Source organism: Dioscorea cayenensis, chromosome 5 (genome assembly GCF_009730915.1).
Source record: "Dioscorea cayenensis subsp. rotundata cultivar TDr96_F1 chromosome 5, TDr96_F1_v2_PseudoChromosome.rev07_lg8_w22 25.fasta, whole genome shotgun sequence".
Lineage (NCBI taxonomy): Eukaryota > Viridiplantae > Streptophyta > Magnoliopsida > Dioscoreales > Dioscoreaceae > Dioscorea > Dioscorea cayenensis.
The window spans coordinates 22,416,711-22,437,255 of record NC_052475.1 but is presented as its reverse complement, the minus strand read 5'-3'; the positions used below and the strand labels follow the sequence as shown (position 1 = coordinate 22,437,255).

Here is a 20,545-nt window from a genome sequence, read left to right as displayed (position 1 = left end):
TTAACCCTTAAAACATGTTTTCTAATTTTTTTTTTACTATTGAATATTTATCTACAAATTTTTTAACCCAACAAATATGTCAAACGTTTCAGATTTCTTTTTTAATATATATATATATATATATACAACTCATTAAAAAACGTCAATATATTACCATCCGTTGAGTCACGCAATGCACGCCGCTCTCTCAAAAGGATAAGGGCTATCTTGTAATAATAGAACAAAATCAATAATGAACGACGTGGATTGGCGCCTTTTGTCCCGCCTCTCGTTTCCCTCCAGATAAGGCGATCACGTTACTCTTTCGCTCCTTTACCTACTAGTAGTACTAATAACATCCGCTCCATGCGCTCTTCAAATCTCCACCACACAACGACATCGAGATAAACACATCCATCCCACAATCAAACGGTAACGGAACCGAATCTCATTGCAATCCATACCCTTGTACATTAGTTTAATTCCAAAGCACATAAAATCACAAACTTTTTTCTTAATACACGCAATTAGTTTATTTTACAAGGGTGTATTTGAAAAAAGCTAAGATTTCGGAGGGCTCAACGGGAACCACCCGTTAATACGAACAGGCGCAAGATACCTGTGCCGGCGCACGATAAGAGACCAATACACCCCCCCATATCTCCTCCATTCTCCTCCACTCACTTTCAAAAACTCCATCGAAAACCTCACCTTCTCGTCCTCCTCACTCCTCCTTCCCACCATCACGATGGCGTCGTCGGCGGGGACTCTCTCCGGCTCCGCCACCGGTTCTTGCACCGGCATTGCTGCCCTATTCTGCATCCGTAGGTCTCCGCGCGATGCTACCTCATTCTCCCTTGCGGGGCACCGTTCCCATGGCCCCGTCGGCAACGCTGGCAACCTCATCTTGAACCGCCAGCTCCGCCCCGCCATCGTCCTTGATGGATCACCGATTTCGATCTCTCAACGCCGGCCATCTCATCTTGAGCTCCTCCGGCCGGTCGCCGCTGCTGCCTCGTCCTCCCCCGCTGAGGGGAGCGATTCCGCCGGGTGAGGTCCGTTTCCCCCGAGTTCGCTCGCCTTCTTTCGACCCATTTATTACTAATTTTCATTTTTTTTTGTCCTTTTTTTTAATCAATTTCAGTGAAGCTAAAGTTGAGTTTGCCGCCAAATACCCCACTCTCGTCACCGGCTTCTTCTTCTTTATGTGGTAATGTAGTCAAATCCCACTTGTTTTTTTTTATTGTTATTATTATTATTCTTTTTTGAAGATATCTTTCTTTTTTATGAGCTTTATTTTGTTGAATTTGGCTCGATTAATTTTTTTACTATTTTATTTTCCAAAGAAATTACGGATTTATCCCTGTACAGGTACTTCCTGAACGTGATATTCAATATCATCAACAAGAAGATTTATAACTACTTCCCTTATCCTTAGTGAGTCACTGATTTGAATCCTGCCTGCTTGTTTGTTTCTTGAGTGTTTGTTGTTTCGTTGATTTGATTAGTGTTTGTGTTTTTGCAGTTTTGTGTCAGTGATCCATCTTTTTGTGGGAGTGGTGTATTGTCTGGCGAGCTGGACCGTTGGGCTGCCGAAGCGCGCAGTAAATCCTTGCCTCTAAATTTATGCCAGGATTTTAAGCGTTTTAACGTTTTACTTCTTTTGTTTTCTTGTTGTAGAGACAAGATTCGGTTTTGCATCTTGAAATAATAGTTTGGTTGGTTATTGGGATGCAATTGGTTTCTTTTAAATAACTCAACAAACTCATTTTTATGAAGTATAATGGGAATAAATTAATGGTAATTGAAAATATTAAATATTAGTCTTTGGAAACAAACTTGGATTTTTCTTCAATTTATGTTCATTGTGCCTTGTTCTGATGTGGAATTATTTATGAGTTGATAAGTTATTATAAGTACTGCTTGTTTGACAGTGAGTTTTGCCCCTGGTAAAATGGGTGGCGGGTTCTAGTATTATATCTTTTAGTTATGGATGATGAATTGGACTCTTGGATTGTAGCTTTCCCATTCGAATGTTTGGTTGGATCCTAACTGACTGCATGGTTTACTTAACTTCAATTGACATCACCCTTTTTGTCTTGGGTGCTGGCATTGGCCTGTTGCCTAAGTTCCTTCTTGTTTTGGTGAATGACATTAAATCTGCTAACTCCTAATTCCTTTTTACTTGATCATATAATATATAGACTTCAAACATGACCCTCGGACAGATCACTAAAAGGTTTTAGCAGCTTGACTAAAGCTGTACAGGACGTGAATTTCTACAATAGCCTGTATAGTTTTGTTTTTTTTTTTTTAATTTGGGAGCATGAAACTGTGAACTCATTTGTTGTCGAATGAATGGATCGGGAATTGAATGGTAATTTCTGCTTTCAACTAGGCCTCCAACAACACCACCACCAAACCACATCCCATCTTACACACACACACATGCAACCAACCTAGTTCATATTCTCTGTTCTAAAAATACTTCATGGCGATTATTATTTTCTCTATTTTTAACAGATCTGATGGCAAAATTTTAACCAAGTGATTTGATTAAGTTTGGATCTAGTGAGGTGGAGTTTTTAGACTTCTTGGGTGAAGGTGTTGGCATTTAATTGATTGAGTTGAATATCTGAGGCCTTTGTGCTCAACATGTTCATATGATGTTCATATTTTTTAATTGCATTGGAATGCAACTAAATTAAGTTTGATTTTTTTTTTCTTTAGCCAATGGACAACAAGTTGTTGAAACTGCTAATTCCTGTCGCAATATGCCATGCTATTGGTCATATTACCAGCAATGTGTCATTTGCTGCTGTAGCTGTCTCATTCACCCACACTATCAAAGGTACTCCATTTTTTTTAGGTTGACATGTGTGTTTAACAATGCATTTTTTTAATTATTTCTGGTAACTTTAATTCTTAAAATCAAATGCCAGCCATCTTATTCTCTTACTTGATCTCATTTATACAATTTCCTTTCAGCCCTGGAACCTTTTTTCAATGCGGCTGCATCACAGTTCATCCTCGGACAACAAATACCATTTTCCTTGTGGTTATCACTGGCTCCAGTTGTGATTGGTACTGTTCCTTATATCTGATTAATGTTTAATGATTTTTTTATTATTTTATTGTAAAACTTAAATCCTTGCCCCCAAATTGTCTTGATGTCAATGATATGGAATGGTTCTTTTTCTAATTCATTAATCTGGGACTTATTCTATATGAGTTTTTCTGAATAATTCTTAGTGTGGTATAATTTAGTTGAAGCACTTGAACTCTCCAAGTCTCTAGGTACTCAAACGAGTTCATGCAGCTTGCCCGTTAATGACCACTATGATGACAACACAGCCTTGTTGGTTTTTAGAGTGTTATGAAATGGCTGTGCCTATATAGGCCCTCAATTCTTTTCTTTGATTTGCTTGATGCTATTTGCATGTACTACAATAATATGGTTGATTTAAAGTACAGAGATGTGTGCATGATTGGAGCTTTTGGTTTACATTTATTTTGTTTAGAAAAGGAAGGTTAGTGCTGTGATTTCTTTATATCTATATTGCAACGATTTTCTTAAAATTTGCATTTCCTATTAACTGAGAAAAAAGCCTTTCTTTCATTTCATCAGTGATGTTATGCAAAGGTTGTAAAACAAGAGAACCTGATTTCTAGCAAAGAAAGCATGGATATTGACATATTGATAAATTTTTACTGAATTGTGCTCCGTATCTGACTAAATATATTTGTGATATGTTAGCGATTCATTTGTAATCATTATCATTGAATGCTTCAGGTGTGTCAATGGCATCACTCACTGAATTGTCCTTCAATTGGCTTGGTTTTATTAGTGCTATGATTTCCAACATATCCTTTACATACAGGAGCATTTATTCCAAAAAAGCAATGGTATCTTTCTGTACCTTTCTTTCCCTCCATCCTTCTTTCTACCCCCTCGCTTCACATAAATATTGTCTCATTTCTGCAGACTGACATGGACAGCACCAACTTGTATGCATACATTTCAATCATTGCACTTATCGTTTGCATCCCTCCGGCACTCATTGTAAGTGAAATATTCTTTTGTGGCAGGCTAATGTTTAATTTGTATGGCTTCATTGTTTATGGTGTGAATACATAAAATATCACAGAACACAAAAGAGGAAATTTTGTGAACAAGAGCTTCCCACCAGTGCAAGGTCTATGAAGGCTTAAATGAATGTAGAGTTAACCTTATGATGCAAGTAGTCTGTTCTTTAAAATTGGAACTTTTAGCTCCTCATTTGGAGAGAAACAACTTTAGTGGTGTGCCAAGGCCGACCATCTAACTTCATCATACAATGAATGGCTGTATGAAAGCTGCTACTTTTCTCATGTATTCATCGGAATGATGCCCTCCTTTATTTGAGAAGAAAAGGGAATGAAGTGGAACCCATGCAAGATGCCACTCATACATTCTTTTATTAATATGAAGTTCCTGCCAAACTCTTGCAGCAAAATATTCAGAGAATTTACTAATTCTTGCACTTTTCTAAAACCCTTGCCTTTTTCCTTTAACTTGTAACTAGCATAACATGAAATACAATTTATCTTGGTATTGTTTCACAGTATCACAATCATATCTTTCTTTTCATTTTCAGCTTGAGGGGCCTCAACTGTTGAAGCATGGCTTTAATGATGCCATTGCCAAAGTGGGCCTAACAAAGTTCGTCACAGATTTGTTCTGGGTTGGGTTGTTTTATCACCTCTACAATCAGGTGCACATCTCAACTTTAATTTGATTTTTTGTAAGTTGGTAATTTTTTCTCACTTGATGAGGTTAATGAATCTAATGGTCCTGCTATCCCGTCATCATATGAAAGAATTGGTTTGGATGCTATTTCGGAATCCATGTTTGTGTATCACCATGCAAATTAAATCACCCAAGTTAAAACATGTCAACATTAATTCAGTTGAACAACTTAATGAGTGCATGAGTTTTCATGTTGACGATGCATTTACGAAGTGATAGATAAAGTTAACCATATCCTTTGAAGAATATGATTTCTTTAGCTATGCTATTGCTTGCTTCTTTTACTTCAGGTTTTACTGAATCATATATTGACCTGCTATTTTACAGGTGGCAACCAACACACTAGAGAGAGTGGCTCCTCTTACGCATGCAGTGGGGAATGTGTTGAAGCGTGTGTTTGTGATTGGTTTCTCCATCGTAGTCTTTGGTATGAGCTACACTATGATAATTCTACCCAGTTGTGTTTGGTACATTTTTTTTCTTCAAAGTTATTCTAATCATCTTTGTTTAATGCAGGAAACAAAATCTCCACACAAACTGGCATCGGAACTTGTATTGCAATTGCGGGAGTTGCCATTTACTCATACATCAAGGCTAAGATGGAAGAAGAGAAGCTGGTGAGTTCCCTTAGCATTAAAGATTTGCAATATATTAGGGTCTTCATTTTTTTACTTCTTGCTAAATATTCAGTATCTTCTATCAAGTTGAAATAAATCTTTCATCAAAGTTCATCAACTATTTGGCCTGCTGTCCACTTGTATAGAAAAAGAAAAAATAACACCATTTCGTATTAGCAACAGAAACAAGTGTCTATAATTTGAGCATTATTGACAAAACTTGGACAATGCAAATACTACTAGGCATTCTTCATGATTCTGTCTTAACAATGAACGGTTTAAGGTTGAGTATTGACACCCTCTTCATGATTGTTTGTTATATCAATCAATTGGAAAAAGAAAAGATTAGAGCATTTTGGCCTTGCAAAGCTTGCCTAGTCACAATTGTTCTAAGACAGTATCGTGTCTGTATTCTTGGTTAAGCACAATGCCCACTGGTCTATTGAGGTTATTATTAATTGAGTGTATACTTCTTCAAAATTTTTCATTTATGTTCTAATCCACTCTTGCATATGTACATGACTATGCAGCAAAAGAAAACTACCTGATATCAAGAACAGGGTTCTTGTTGTCTTGGGCCCTTCGTGATAGACTCTTGGCCTGTCACAAGGTCATTTGTGCTGCTTGTTCCAGAATTAAGTTGATAAAGATAACTCATGTGAATTTCAGCTGAAGTTCATTCACTGTTTTATTTTCTGCAAATTTGTCTCCTTTGTAGTTTTCATTTGGACAGGAAACTCTTGTTGATCTTGTAATCATCTCTCATGCATAATGAACTGAGGCTCCAATTGGTGCCCATGTCTCTTTTGCTTATCTTTTCCCGGCCATATTAAATGAGAAAGCTAATGATCATAACAGCAACTGCTTTGATAGCCAACTTAATTGAATAGGCTTTTATACTACTCACTTCCAGTTTGGCATTTGGAAGAAGAAATGACAGTTAAAAAAACACTATGTGATATTCATTTAGCTTAAAATAATGGGTTGTTGAATGGTTCCTTCAGGATCAAGCAGTGGTTGAAAGTACCAAATCCTATGCAATAATGTTGAGTTAGAGTCTTGTGTGTTTCAGGCAGTTTATTAAATAACTTATTGAATGCTAGCAGGCATTGTTGGAATTGCATGTCAATAACATTTTGCTTGGAAGTATCAAATATTTGAGGTATTAATTGAATCATGTAAGCAAACTCTTGAATCAATCTAATACCCGGTGCATTTAATAAGATATTAGGATGGGGTAAATTTTATTGTTTATAGGTCTATACGATTAAATTCAATTATTCATTTATTATATGAATCTAAAATATATTTAACAGAAATTTTATAAAATGATATGTTTGAGTGTGATTTATCTAATCTTTTCATCTTTTATAGAGTAACATGAAAGCGAAGAATTTATCCAGAGTATCCCAAATTATCATATATTAAACATGTCAGCTTTTAAAAACCCCTTAAAGCAGGTTTGGTCAAAATCAACTAGTCAACCTCTTTTGACACCTCTTTAAGCATTGATTAGATTAATTGACAATTTGGCAAATAAGTTCAATCATCCTTGAGATATTCAAGCACTCTTTCTAAAACAGTCCAATAGGTTGCTTACTATATTTACTGAAGCATTCCTCACCAAATAGCTGAGACTAAAAACCTTCAATTCCAACAGTGCATGCAACTAGAAAACTATGCATTATAAATTCATATTTTCCATTTTATTTCCAGGATAAAAAGTACTTTGGATCACTGTTCAACCATTTCTCAAATCCCATGATGAGCATTTCCAATCTAATTCACTGTATATGCAAATTACATTCCTCTTTTTGGTATGAACTATGAAATATAAATGAACAAATATGCATCTCTAGAAATGATATATATATATATAATATTATATATTTTATCATAAAGATCACAGACATATAATAAGACACATAAAAGGTCCGTGTTTAATCCACCGCACTTGAATAAGCCAAGCCACCTGAACTCATTGTCAAATGGATAAATATGTGAGGTTTTTAAAATATCTACCCTCCATAAACAAACACGGCATAAATTTTAATAATTTTAACTTTTTATGCTATCTAAAGTTATCTATTTATATTTGATTTAAATAAATGAAAAACTAAAATGGATAACTTAGAATAACTGCATTCAAAATGAATTATATATATTCTAAAAAGTAAAATAATAACATAAATCAAAGTGGTATTACCGCCGTTGATCCTTTCACAACAGTGAGATCCAACGGTCAATAATCAAAGAGCATTTTACGTGTCCATTGGTTCTTCCATCTATATCCCATTTTGAAAGCCTTAATGGGCTCCATGCGGCACAGGATAACTCGCGCACCAGACCATTAATTTTTTTTTTTTCCAAAAAACAAAAAAAAGTATATCCAAGACTATAAAAAAATAAAAATAAATAATGCGTGCGCATCCACAGCATCGTGTTTTAATAGAGACGGTGGGTGGGGCCGTTAACTTGAACCTCGACCTGTTTTTTAGCTTAACCTACTCCACCGCTGCCCTTCAGGTCATAAAAGAGAACCCAACCTTTCATTCCTTCTTTTAGACCAGTCTCTATCTTTTTTTGTTCCTCTCTTCCTTCTCTTTTCCTCGTCGCCCCGGCCGGCCGCCGCCGCCGCCATCGCTGTTGCCGTCGTCGCCGCCGCCGCCGACGTGCTCTTGCCTTGGGCCTCCACCGACTTCCCGTTCGTGTTTCGCGTCTGTTCTCGCTGAGCTCCGACCGCAGCGAGCTGTGGTTGTGAATCTTATCCGAACTTAAGCGCTTAGTTTCTGAGTTGGATAAGAACGGTTGGATCCCTTCAACTTCTTGTTGAATATTTCTCTGAGGTATGATTTGGCGTTTGTTGATTTGATTTCGATTCAATTGCGATTGGTATTGGGTTAGGGTTTTTGTTTTGTTGGTTTTACGGTTTGGGGTTCCGTTCATTTGATTTGTTTTGTGAATTTGGTGTTCGATCGTCTGGTTTGAGCTGATTTGGCTGTAATTGGGATTCTTTTTAATGTGAATTTTAGGTTGGTGCCAGAATTGTGAGTCTGTATTCGTGATTCGATAGTTGATGAAATTTTTGGGAATATCGGTGTGGTTAATGATGATGACATGGGAGCGGAAATGTAGGATGGATCATTGCCTTGATTTGAGGATTGTGGCTGCTGTTTTGAGTTGTGATTTTCTGCTTTTTTTCACCCTTTTTTCCCTGAGGGTTTTGTTGAATTTTGATGATTGGGACTTGTATAGAAAGGAATGCTTAATTTGATTGCACTTCTCTTCCTGAGTTGAAGATGAAATCTTTGGATATAGTGATTTCTTAGCGGTGAATTGAAGAACTTTTGTTTTTATTCATAGGAAATTTTTGGATGAAATTATTGTTTATAAGGATTTTTTTTTTCTATCTTGGTTGATTTCTTCTATATAAAGGGTTATACTGGTTCTATAAATAAATATAGATAGATTAGGGAATTGCCTCAAGGTTAGATCAATTTTTTTCTTGTGAAAGTTAGTGTATTTTACTTGCTCTTGAGTGAAATGAGAGCAGTGGAAGAATTCACTCCTCACATATTTTATGATCATGTAGCAAGCCATGTGGTCATCCTACAGTATTTAATAAGCTAAAAGATATTAAATATCAGTACGGTTCTATTTTGGAAACAGAAAAGGGCGATTAGCTTTGTTCAGATTGAAAGATTTGCAAGAAACTGAGTCAAACTAAACTTTGCACATCCCTACCGGGTTTGTCCACTAAATTTTTTAAACTACTCTGGTGCAATTCCTTGTGCTTGGTTAATCACAGCACATGATCAACGAGGCTTGTAGATGAATTTCTTGGGTAGATTCTGATTGTTTTTACACTTACAATGCTTAAACATATCTTTGCATGTACATTTTATTTTATTGGCTATTTATAAGCTATGTGTATGTATCAGCTATATGTGTGTGTGTGTGCTTGCACCCGCAAGCACCAAGTAAAAAAGATTGGTAGATGGCATGGTTCAGCATCATTTCTTACTTACCCCTGATTAGCTGCTATTCGAATGCAATTTTTAGATGTAACATTTAATTTTTGATGTTGTGCATTTCTTCTATGCTAAAATGTAAGAATCTTATGTTGAAACTTGAAAGGGATATTTAGATCTTGGTATTGTTTGGAACAGTAAGTATGACTGCATGATTATTTGTTTTTAGCTTTTTTGTGGGTTGCATCCAACAATGTTAGGATTCTCCTTGATTGTTGGTGTGTAGAAGATAATTTTGAATTGTTGTTTTGTGTTGAAAATGTGAGAATTCATACCCGTTATAAAAGCATAAGTTTGAATTCATGAGAATTCTGTTTATCATAATTTTGAAGTATAATTCTTTCTCTTGCCTATTGAATAAATTGAGTGGAAATAATTAATGTTTTTGAAGATTGCCACCATGTTGGTTTTGGCCTGGTGGTTATCTGAGTGATCGATCTTGGAAGTGCTAAGTACTCTCCTAGATATTGTTTGAGCACCTACATGAAAATTACAGATTAGTTTCCACTAGCCATTGAAAGGCATGTACTTTATTTTGTCCTAGGGGAATCCAAACTTGTAATGCAACAAACCATACCAAAATCCATAATTTGATATAGAAGTGACAAAATCAAACATAAGGTCCTTGACCCACTATATCTAATGACATTCAAACCAGAACTCTTGTTATCCAATTTAACTCAAATCACTTAAATTCAAATGTGCAATGAAGATATTGGGTAGGTGGAAGTAGCTTTTGAAGAGATAGGAATGTGGGTAGAATGAAGTTGTATGAAGGGCATTGTGAATAATAAGCATAATGTGAAATTTATTTCAAAGGGTGGAGAAAGACATTGGATCTTTTGATTGATACTTTAATATTTAATAATATTATCCTCTGATGATAATATGCGCATTTGCACTCATGTGTGTACTTTTTATTGAGATATTTAGATCAAGCTATTCATCATGAATATCTCCGTGGATGAATGAGTACTTCTTGGATTTTGAAAAATGTTTTGCATAGGGCCTCCTTTCTCTTTTTTCTCCAAGATCAGGTTATGGAAGAAGGAACTGAGGAGGTGGTATTAGCAACAACTGATTGAAATAGTTGTCATTTTAGTAGGTAAATTAGTGCCTCAGACAGTGACCAAATCATTGTGTGCTCTGGAAAATACATTATTACGAACCATATTAGCAATGAAGAAAAAAGGGAATGATTTAAAGGAAGAAGGGAGAAGTGTCATTTGGAAATGAAAAAATTGTTGCCTTACACTTTGAACCCTTAGAGCTCATCATTTAGTAGGCCTTGCCGATCACTAATTGGGTATGAAATACCCTGATTCCTTAATAAGCACCAGGAGTTAGTCACATAATTAATCTTATGTTATCAAATATTTTATATATAAACTTCTCATGTTTGTTATCATTAAGTGTGGCTACTGCACCATTAAGGATTAGTTACGTTTATCTTTGAAATGTTGGTTCGAGGAAAATAACAATATTGCTGCTCTTGAGGTCTCTTATCAATTTTAAGTCATAGTTACATTTTGGACTTAACAACCAAGTGACCTAATTGTTTCATTTAAAATTCTTCCATTCTGCTTTGAACTTTCAACTAAATTTTTATTTTGACTGAATTAAATTTGGCATCTGCCATTTCAAGACATAGTGACTGTGTGTTGGGATTTATTGAATTCAGTCTTACTAGTAGGTTCTCTTAAATAAAACGTCTATTTTGTGATCTATTTTACTTTAGAGCTTCACATCTATATATTCTTTTTCCTTTTTCCTTTTTTTTTTATACTTATATACCCTGTTTGATTTCATGTATTCTCTTGTAAAACCTAGGCTATTACGTATATATTTCATATTTCCTGTGCAATTTCGTTGTATATTACCTTTAGTGATATGTGTTTTTTAGCCACATCATGCAATGAATTGTTTTAGTTGCTAAGCATTTTTAATAGTGTCTTGGTATTTTCACAGTGTAGTTTTACTTATCATTATGCAGGTTCCACACTATTATGCTGAGTCTTCCTCATGGGACCTGTGAAGTGATGTCTCTTTTGGCCTGTAAGGTTTTAATTTTGTTGTTTACTCTCTTTGGCCATTACTTATGTGTGGGAGGCTCTTTAAAGGAAAGAGATGCAGAAGGCCATTTATCATCTACAAAATACTGGTTCATTGAAGGTTCTTCCTCAACATGCTGGACGTCGTGCAAGTAATAGACGCACACAAGTGGCAACTGGACAGCAATCCTCTCCTACTGTATTTCCAGAAAAACGAAGTAAAGTAAAATCTTCAAGGCAAAATGATGTAAATGTTGCCAATGAAGATCTCGAAAAAGGAATGAAACATGAGCATAGAATTGACATTGGAAATGAGCAGTCTGATCTGTTGGGCTATGAAGTTTTCTCTGGTAAACTTGCTCTTGATAAAAAATCTAAAAGACCAAATACAGAGGAACAGACTGAACCAGGAACATCCAAGCATGATAGCATTGATTCAAAACTCACAAGTAAAGCATTGATTTGGGGACCTCGCATGCTTTGTCTTGAGGATGTGATATCTGTATGTTAATTTTATTTATATCTGGTGCTTTATTTTGGCTGTGTTATTTTCATGCCTGCAAACCAGACCAGACTTTACCATTTTGTGTGGTTGCAACAATGCAGGTATCATATAATGCCGGCCTTCGACATTTCACTGTGCACTCATACCCTATCATCAGGAAGTCTTGTTTTTTTAAGCCACGAAGAGATCGTAAGGATTTTCGTTTTGTTGCTACAAATTCTGAGGAAGCTTTTCAGTGGGTTTCAGGTTTTGCGGACCAGCAATGTTTCATTAATTGTTTGCCTCATCCAATGGTTTCAAGTAAGAAGCAACCAGTTGATGTAGTAACAGATGATCCTCTCTTTGACCAACCACATGTCAAATCTAAAAGTCCTCCAAAAATACTTGTGATACTTAATCCTCGTTCTGGACATGGCCGATCTAGTAAAGTTTTCCATGGCAAAGTGGAACCTATCTTTGAGGTTTGCCAACGTTTTGCATTTTGATTATTAATTTTATTGTATTTTGCTTTTAGTAGCTGTAATTTGAGAACTAAATTGTGCTAATTCTTCCTCTGATCTTTTCAATTTTAAGAGTTTCAAAGGTGTATTTTGTTGTCCTTTAATAATAAGCTTTTTTCTCTCAAAGAACAATCAACGAACTTTCCTATCTTATAGTATCATCTGGTATTTTGTGTTTGAATACTGCAGCTAACACCACGAAGTATCTTCCTAGAAACTTGAAAGCAACAAGTGGCATAGGAGATCACCAGACATTGTTTCTATATAAATCTAGTTAATTGGTTTTTTTGTCAAATTCAAGTTTAATTAGGACATAGAAGTGGGTAGCACATAAAACCATTTCAAGGAAACTTAGAAACTTATTCCCGTTTTAATACTAACAATTGTATCTTTTCAAGTTGTATCAATGCTAATTTCAACATCTCAATCTGACATTAACTATTGGCTGTCCTTCCCCTATTATCATATTGCAGAAAAAGTTCTTTGGTACCTCATGGTGTTGATTTGCACATTTTAGATTGTTGGTTTGATTTTCAAATATCTCTGTCAGCCTTCAGTTGAATTATTTTGTTGTTTATTGATGGTCCTCATTTGCCATTTCATTGCAATTCCAAAGACTTTGGAATGTTTACAAATTAGCTTAGGACCAGTCTGCCGTAAACGTGGTATGGTTTCAGATTTGAAGTATTCTAGTTTAGTTATTATACTGCCAAGTAGAGTGAGTTTCTTCACATGGCTCAAGATGGCTCTTTAGTTTGATTTATTGTTTTTATGTTTCCTCTTATACTCTGTTTCTCTATCTTTTTTTTTTTCTTTTTTTTCTTTGATGGTTAGAAGCAATTTTTGTCCTATTTAACACATATTGTTCACTTAAATTTATAATCTACTGACCACAGCTTGCAGGTTTTAAGATGGAAGTAGTTAAAACTACATCTGCTGGTCATGCTAAAACTCTTGCCTCAACTGTTGATTTCAGCACATGCCCAGATGGTTTATTTCACGCCTTCTATGTTTTTAATATTTAGGATGCTTCTAACATATTACTGCATTTGGCTTATGATGGTTTTGTTTTCTGGTTTATAGGAATTGTGTGCGTTGGTGGTGATGGAATTGTCAATGAGGTTAGTTATGTGTTTATTTAACCGTTTCCTTTTCCATAATTGACTTGTTGGTCTTATTGAGGCAAGATCTTTTTATTAATCATTAATGTGTCTAAATATTCATTTTACCTCTTGGATAAATACGTAAAGTTGCTATGGCATGTACACTTCTGATTGAAGCATCCCATAATCAGTTTATTTGTAAAAATGAATTTATCTAGATTTTGAATTTCTCAAATGATAATAATGATATGTCTGTTAACTAGTCATCACACTTTGCGATCTTGTTAAATTTCTTTCTTTAATTTGTTTTTCTAAAATCAAGTTTATGTGTCGACTGTTTTCTTTCGTTACCTGTGATATATAATTACTCTTGAGTTTATTAATTTTTAGAAAAAGAAGCTATAGGTTTTGGACTTAATGAATATATCTGATGAGGCAGGTTCTCAATGGCTTACTTAGTCGAAGTGATCAGAAAGAAGCAATTTCAATTCCTATTGGAGTAATTCCAGCTGGTTCTGACAATTCACTTGTCTGGACTGTCCTTGGAGTGAGAGATCCAATTTCAGCTGCAATAGCTATTGTGAAGGTATTTTTACCCTCCCATTGGTCAGAGTACCATTCTTCATTTATTGTTATTTCTTCTTTTCTTAATGCAAGATCTAGTCTCTGGGACCTTTATTGTTGTCATCTGTTAATTAACTGATTGCAGTGTTACTTAGCTTGAAATGCAATTTTAGTGAAAGAATTACAAGCATATGCATCTCTATTTTTTGTTACTCTGACCAGCTTTTTATTTAAATGCAAAGGCAACCTCTTAATGTAAATAATTTGGCGTCCGACATTGTATGAATCTTGATTCTTCTTTTTGACAGTCAAAAGTAAATAATTTGTCACCAGACATTGTATGAATCTTGATTCTTCTTTTGCTTTAATCTTGCCTTTCAGTTTTTCTTTTTGACAGTTAAAAGTAAGCTAAACAGTAAGTTTATGTCCTACTTAAAAATTGAAGTGTTCTCTTTGTATATCCAAAAGCTGAGTTTTTTCTTTTAGTTATGCATTAGAATTGAGGCGATTTTGTTCTAGATATACCTTTTGCTGATATAATTTTGCGCTTGTTTTCTTTGGGTCTCATTCTTAAGTTTATACTTAATTTGTTAATTCAGTAGTTTGGTGGTTCATATTTGAAAAAAAACACTTTTCATCTTCAACTTAATTTTGTCTTTGTTGAACCAAAATTAGTTTTTCATGAAGCATGGGTTTGAGATATTGCATATAACAGAAGAGATTCTCTATTTTACTTTATAATATAGCTGGTTTCCAAACAAAACCAAAGACAATATATTTTCCCAAGTCAATCCAGCACCGTTGGTCAATCCTAATGTCCATTGGCTTTCTGAGGGTACACATTAAATTGCTACACTTTGGCGGTCAAATGGATAACTAGATGTACTTATAGTAGTATGCGGAGGGAAAAACCATAAGAGTTTGATAAAATGTTCAAATATTTGAATTCTTAAAAAAAAAAAAGAAAAAAAAAAAGAAAAGAGTTGGTCTTCAGGGTTAGTTTAAGGATATTAAAGATATCATTAACAATTCACTTTTTAAATGTTAAGTAACAAAGAGAGCTTAATGTCAAATTACTAGGAATGGCCTCTCTGAGTAACTGCGCGTGTTATTTGAATGTTTTGGAGCATTTTCTCAATGTATAAGTTTCTTATTAGCATTAAAACATGCATAGTGTACACTGATGTATCCTAATATGAATCAAACTGTTGTCTGAAGTTCTAGAACAATGATGTGACTTGAAATCATCTTACACCAATTAGTTAAACACTTTAAGTGGATGGATTCTGAGGTGCAGTTAATTCTTCAGAGAGAATAGCCCTATTTTTCTAAAATTGCAAATGCACTCTACTCCAGCAGCTCATTTGATTGCTGTCTTCAATTTCAGTATTTGACCCCCAGAACTTAAATGTTCTCTATATATTACATGGAGACGTTCTTGAGACTCTAGTTAAGAAAACATTCAATCGAAAATGATAATGAATTTTCTTTCATAAAACTAGTATCCAAGCCATCTGTTTCATGTTTTTCACCCAACTCTCCACATAAGTTATATAGCCAAACTGAATATACAACAACAAGCCATTAGTGCCAGCTATTTGTTGGACCTGATTCTTTGTGGTTTTTAGACCTGTTTGTCTCCATTTTAAGCATTATTTCCTATTTTCAACAATTATAAGATTTAGTTGCCAAGAAGTTTTAGCTTTTTTTTTTCTGACTCATTTAGGCTTACTATATAATTTCACCCAACAAAGAATATCCAGCAGCTTATAGTTGGAGATATTTGTACATGGTATATTGTTTTCTTACCAAGGAGAATTCTACGCAATGGTCTTATATTTGTGTGTTTATTGTCCCATGAAGCCATCTGTTTATTTATAACCCTTGAAATTAGTTTCAGCTTGTTCACTTTTTTATTGGCCTCAAGGATGGTGTGATTGTGCAAGAAATGCATTTTTTAAGGTTCGAGGTCTTTAGCTTTTGAATATGTTATTTTATTATGATGATCACTTCAGCCCTATGTGCAGAGGAAGCTTTACAATATGAGGGATTAGGAATATTCATTTTAAGCAACCTAGATGCTGAGTTAGTTTTTATTTTATTTAATTAATTTATTTATTTATTTATTTATTATTATTATTATTAAGGATTTTGTGTTATAACACTCTATTCTTGAATGATGAAGTCTCAGCCAATGTAAATTATCTCTGAAAAGTTTAATGCTAGTTATTCTTTGTATTATGATTTGCTGGATATATGATGTGATCCTTTACTGGAGTTGGGGGAATTATTAATGTTAAGATATTCTAGTGTTTAATAATTATGTGCAAAGAGTTCTTTGGAACAAAGATCATCAGAAGCTTCTAGTAAAGCGAACATGAATTCACATTATGCTAAGGGATAAGAATTCTTCATAGTATGTGTTTCAGATGTGTCAAAGTTCTGAGAAGGCAATGTCAAATATGTGAGTGTTTACTCTTGAATTAATGATGAAATTTGATTTATGTCCTTGATATATTAGTTAAAATCTTCATCCTGGTCTGTGCTCTGGATATTTGAATTTTCATTTTTGTTGCAATGCTGGATGAGTTCTGTACTTTATGCTGTTTTACTGTCTGTTTTGTTCAGGGAGGCCTAACAGCTACAGATGTCTTTGCGGTTGAGTGGATTCAAACTGGTGTTGTTCACTATGGCACAACAGTTAGTTATTTTGGTTTTCTCAGTGATGGTAAGCCTTTTATACTTTGACATTCTTGCTGCATAATTAGGATGAAAGATGCTTTGGCTACTGCTCCAATTATAGAATATAAATCATTTAATTTGTTATTGCTTTGTGTGCCCTTCTTTAATAAACTTGCTTCAGGTTTTGTTGTGTATTTAGTGAACTTGGCAGTCTTCATGAAGATGGCAACAATCACTGATGTTGAGAAAATTTGTGATAGTTATTGGGATTTGAGTTATTTCTTAAACAAAATGGCTTGAAGTCTATGTGATTATTGATTTTTAGATTGAGGAAATTGATGCTAAGACAGGAATGTTGGATGAAGAAAATAAAATGGATGAGGAAAAGAAGGAACTGTCGCTGCTAAAATTTTTGTTTCTTGTCCTTTCATTTTCCTAAAATATAGATACAGCTTTAACTTATTGGGCAGACATGCACACCTAGGAGCACCGAGATTGATGTTTTGTGAAGAACACATGGAAGAAGCAAAGTCTTGAAGGCTCCCTTTTGTATTATCACTTGATTCACTAATCTTGGGTATACGATGTGTAGTCTGGAAAAAAAGAACTTGGTAATATTGGACATATGACCAAAGTTTTAGAAGAGAAAATGTATACTAAACATGCTTCGTGAAATTTTTTCTGTTATAAGGAAGCATGGCATCTTCTTAACCATAGTCTTAGGAAGCGAGCTATGATATACAGAGGTTTTTGAAACAAATGAAGACGGATCAGTTTAAGAAAAGCTATATGCATATTTGTGTTAGATACAAGAAATGAGGACAAAGTAAATATAAAAATCAAATACTAGAGTTGTTGTCATGCTCATGTCACTTTGAGCAATGATATAGCAATGGTTCCTTCGCAAGGTGTCTTAATAAGATTGTCAACAATGGCTTGAAATCTATACATTTATATGCATGGTGGCACTAAGGTCTCTCCAGGACCATGTGCTCAAATTATTGAGGATAGTATTTAGCAAGTATCTATCAGGTTTGAGTTTTCTTAAAATGTTTTATAGGAATTAATCAATGGGAATGATCTTCCAACCATTGACAAAGAATTAGCATTTAATGTCTCTGTGGCCCCATTTGGTTAACCTAGTTTTCTTAACATGGCCAGACTATGCCCATTGATATGTGAAAGGTGAAGGCATAAGTAATATCCGTTTACCTTCTGATATTCTGTTGAAATGTCTTGTCTAGTCTCTGGTCCAAACTAATTCCATTTAGTTAATGCTGGAGATGGCATGTGGAAGCCACTTTGTGCTTCTATAATATATAGATCAGCTCATGTTTAACATTCTCTTGAATTGTTTAGGGAAATTGCTTGGATATGCATGATTATACATTTTTTGGTCGGATCCTATAAATTTATGATTTCCACTATTTCTTTGATGTAATATACCGGTTTTGTTGCATTCAACTATTCTGTAAAATCATGCTTATACTCCTCTTTGGTGCAGTTCTCGAACTCTCTGAGAAATATCAGAAGCGATTTGGTCCCCTTAGATATTTTGTGGCTGGTTTTCTTAAATTTTTATGCTTACCCAAGTATAACTTTGACTTGGAATATCTTCCCATCTCAAAGGATATATCAGGCACTAAAGGAAAGGTTGTCGATGATGATGAGAAGGTTGATATGTCTGACCTTTATACTGATATAATGCAGAGGCCAAACACAGAGGGTCTCCCCAGAGCTTCCAGTTTATCTAGTATTGATTCAATCATGACCCCAAGTAGAATGTCTGGTGGGGACTTTGACTTTTCTGGTAATACACTTGCAAGCAGTGAGCCATCTGATTATGTCCGAGGACTGGATCCAAAAGCAAAACGTTTATCCTTGGGTAGAAATAATATGATGCAAGAACCTGAAGAAGTTATTCACCCCCAACCGAACCTGTCAACTACCCCTAACTGGCCAAGGACTAGATCAAGGTCACGGACAGAGAAAGGTTGGGCTGGCTTGACTGCTGCAAATGATACCAGGTGTTCTTGGGCAGCTCCAACAATGAATGACAAAGAAGATATTTCCTCAACCATGTCTGATCCAGGTCCCATCTGGGATTCTGAACCAAAGTGGGATACTGAGCCTACTTGGGAAACTGAGGACCCTATTCATTTTCCAGGACCTCCAGATGATATTGAACAAGGTTTAAAGAAGGAACTTGTTCCAAGTTTGGAAGAGAAGTGGATGGTTAAGAAGGGTCAGTTCCTTGGCATATTAGTGTGCAACCATTCATGCAAGACTGTGCAGAGTTTAAGTTCTCAGGTTGTTGCGCCAAAGGCTGTTCCTGATGATAACTGTTTAGACTTGCTTCTGGTCCATGGAAGTGGTAGAATGAGGCTGTTAAGATTTTTTGTGCGCTTGCAATTTGGGCGACATCTTTCCCTTCCCTATGTGGAATATGTCAAGGTACATGACTGTTACTCTTTTCTCATGTTCTATCAGATAAAACTTTTAATGCCATCACATTTAATTTGGTGTTCTAGCGCTTCCAAACTCCACTAGTGGAATGCATATTATGCCCTTGTCACGTGTGACTACTGTACTGTTTAAAAATGCAGACTGTGGCACCTTTGTATCACATGGCTCTTCTTGCTTCCTCTCTGCCATTTTCTGATTATGCCTGTTTGGTCTCTGCTGTGAACTTTGATTTTATTGTCATATTTGTTTCTGACATAGGGACGACAACAAAACTTTCTAGTTATAATCATTGATCACTACAGCATGATATGAACTTTCCTGAATCTTGTGCATTTTTATTTCACATCACAGGTGAAGGCTGCAAAGGTTAGGCCCGGTGCTAACAGTAACAACGGATGCGGTATTGATGGAGAGTTGCTTCGTGTGAATGGGCAAGTCATGTGCTCTTTGCTGCCTGAACAATGCCGGCTGATTGGCCGTCCTGCCAGGGAATGTATATAGGGGAAGCCAAGCCACCTCTAAACTTGGCAAGCTTTATGAAAATGTGCTTTGCTCTCACCCCCAATAGATACATACATTCAATCCAGAGCACCAACAGTTTGAATCATGTCATCTTCTTACCTAAGATGTCCCTTTTGTTTGCGAGAGTCTTGTATCTTAATGCACCCTTCCCAGCATCCATGAGTGATTCTTTTTTCTTTTTCTTTTTTGTTACCATGTATTGATATTCCACTTTTGCTGTTTGATGCCTGCTGCTTTTCGGCCAATTTGTTTCTAGGGTTTGGGGATATTTTGTTGAAGCCCTTAAATTTCTACATATAAGCATGTAATATATAGAGCCGCTAAGTAACTCATCTGAATTGTGCTACCAAGTTATTGTAATATACCTTGATTCCGTTTCTGGTTGCCGCAGCCTTGATATGTTTGTCTATGTTCATTCCTTTGTTGAGTTTCTGGTTGCTCTGTTATACATAGATGGCACTTCAGTTTAAGCCACTTTTTCATTGCTATTTGGTGTACAAAAATTTATGAAGGGTAAAAAAATCTTGCAAACATTGTTGCAGCTTGTGCATGGATTTCAAGTGATTCAGGGGAGATTTTAGAATTGAACATATATATATTTATATATTAGAAAGCAATTCTGATTTTTGTACCTCAATTGTTTACCATTCTGAAAACCCTGGGATCATAGACGCAAGATTCAGAAGTTTGTGGTTTATTGGATCTCTATATTGAGTGAATATCCGATATTTATGCT

General features: G+C 35.3%; 2 protein-coding genes across 3 annotated transcripts; both read left to right on the top strand.

Annotated features, from left to right (window-relative positions):
* The first annotated feature begins 644 nt into the window (after positions 1-644).
* On the top strand, positions 645-6,240 carry LOC120261558 (triose phosphate/phosphate translocator TPT, chloroplastic). The gene is made up of 12 exons (XM_039269491.1): positions 645-1,029; positions 1,124-1,189; positions 1,351-1,416; positions 1,505-1,583; positions 2,710-2,830; positions 2,968-3,063; positions 3,773-3,885; positions 3,965-4,042; positions 4,617-4,733; positions 5,096-5,195; positions 5,285-5,385; positions 5,916-6,240. Exons 1-12 carry the CDS (start codon positions 728-730, stop codon positions 5,931-5,933), a joined length of 1,257 nt encoding a protein of 418 aa, XP_039125425.1. The 5' UTR covers positions 645-727; the 3' UTR covers positions 5,934-6,240.
* Positions 6,241-7,971: 1,731 nt separating this feature from the next.
* On the top strand, positions 7,972-20,218 carry LOC120260511 (sphingoid long-chain bases kinase 1). Of its 2 annotated transcripts, none has more exons than XM_039267998.1 (10): positions 7,972-8,231; positions 11,410-11,471; positions 11,537-11,969; positions 12,074-12,433; positions 13,369-13,462; positions 13,556-13,593; positions 14,015-14,161; positions 16,768-16,867; positions 18,326-19,275; positions 19,639-20,218. In XM_039267998.1, the coding sequence occupies exons 3-10, from the start codon at positions 11,544-11,546 to the stop codon at positions 19,786-19,788; spliced, it is 2,265 nt and encodes a 754-aa protein (XP_039123932.1). In that variant the 5' UTR covers positions 7,972-8,231; positions 11,410-11,471; positions 11,537-11,543; the 3' UTR covers positions 19,789-20,218. The 2 variants fall into 2 exon arrangements, with proteins under 2 accessions (XP_039123932.1, XP_039123933.1); XM_039267999.1 differs by having other exon boundaries at positions 7,974-8,231; positions 11,589-11,969.
* The last annotated feature ends 327 nt before the right edge of the window (positions 20,219-20,545 follow it).

Bases quoted from the DNA above. Each gene is read 5' to 3' on its own strand.
- LOC120260511 (XM_039267998.1), top strand. From the start codon at position 11,544: ATGCAGAAGGCCATTTATCATCTACAAAATACTGGTTCATTGAAGGTT. The intron at 12,434-13,368 runs GTTTGCCAACGT...TACTGACCACAG, and splicing joins AAGTGGAACCTATCTTTGAG to CTTGCAGGTTTTAAGATGGA. The intron at 19,276-19,638 runs GTACATGACTGT...TTCACATCACAG, and splicing joins CCTATGTGGAATATGTCAAG to GTGAAGGCTGCAAAGGTTAG.
- LOC120261558 (XM_039269491.1), top strand. From the start codon at position 728: ATGGCGTCGTCGGCGGGGACTCTCTCCGGCTCCGCCACCGGTTCTTGC. The intron at 1,030-1,123 runs GTGAGGTCCGTT...AATCAATTTCAG, and splicing joins GAGGGGAGCGATTCCGCCGG to TGAAGCTAAAGTTGAGTTTG. The intron at 1,584-2,709 runs GTAAATCCTTGC...TTTTTTCTTTAG, and splicing joins TTGGGCTGCCGAAGCGCGCA to CCAATGGACAACAAGTTGTT.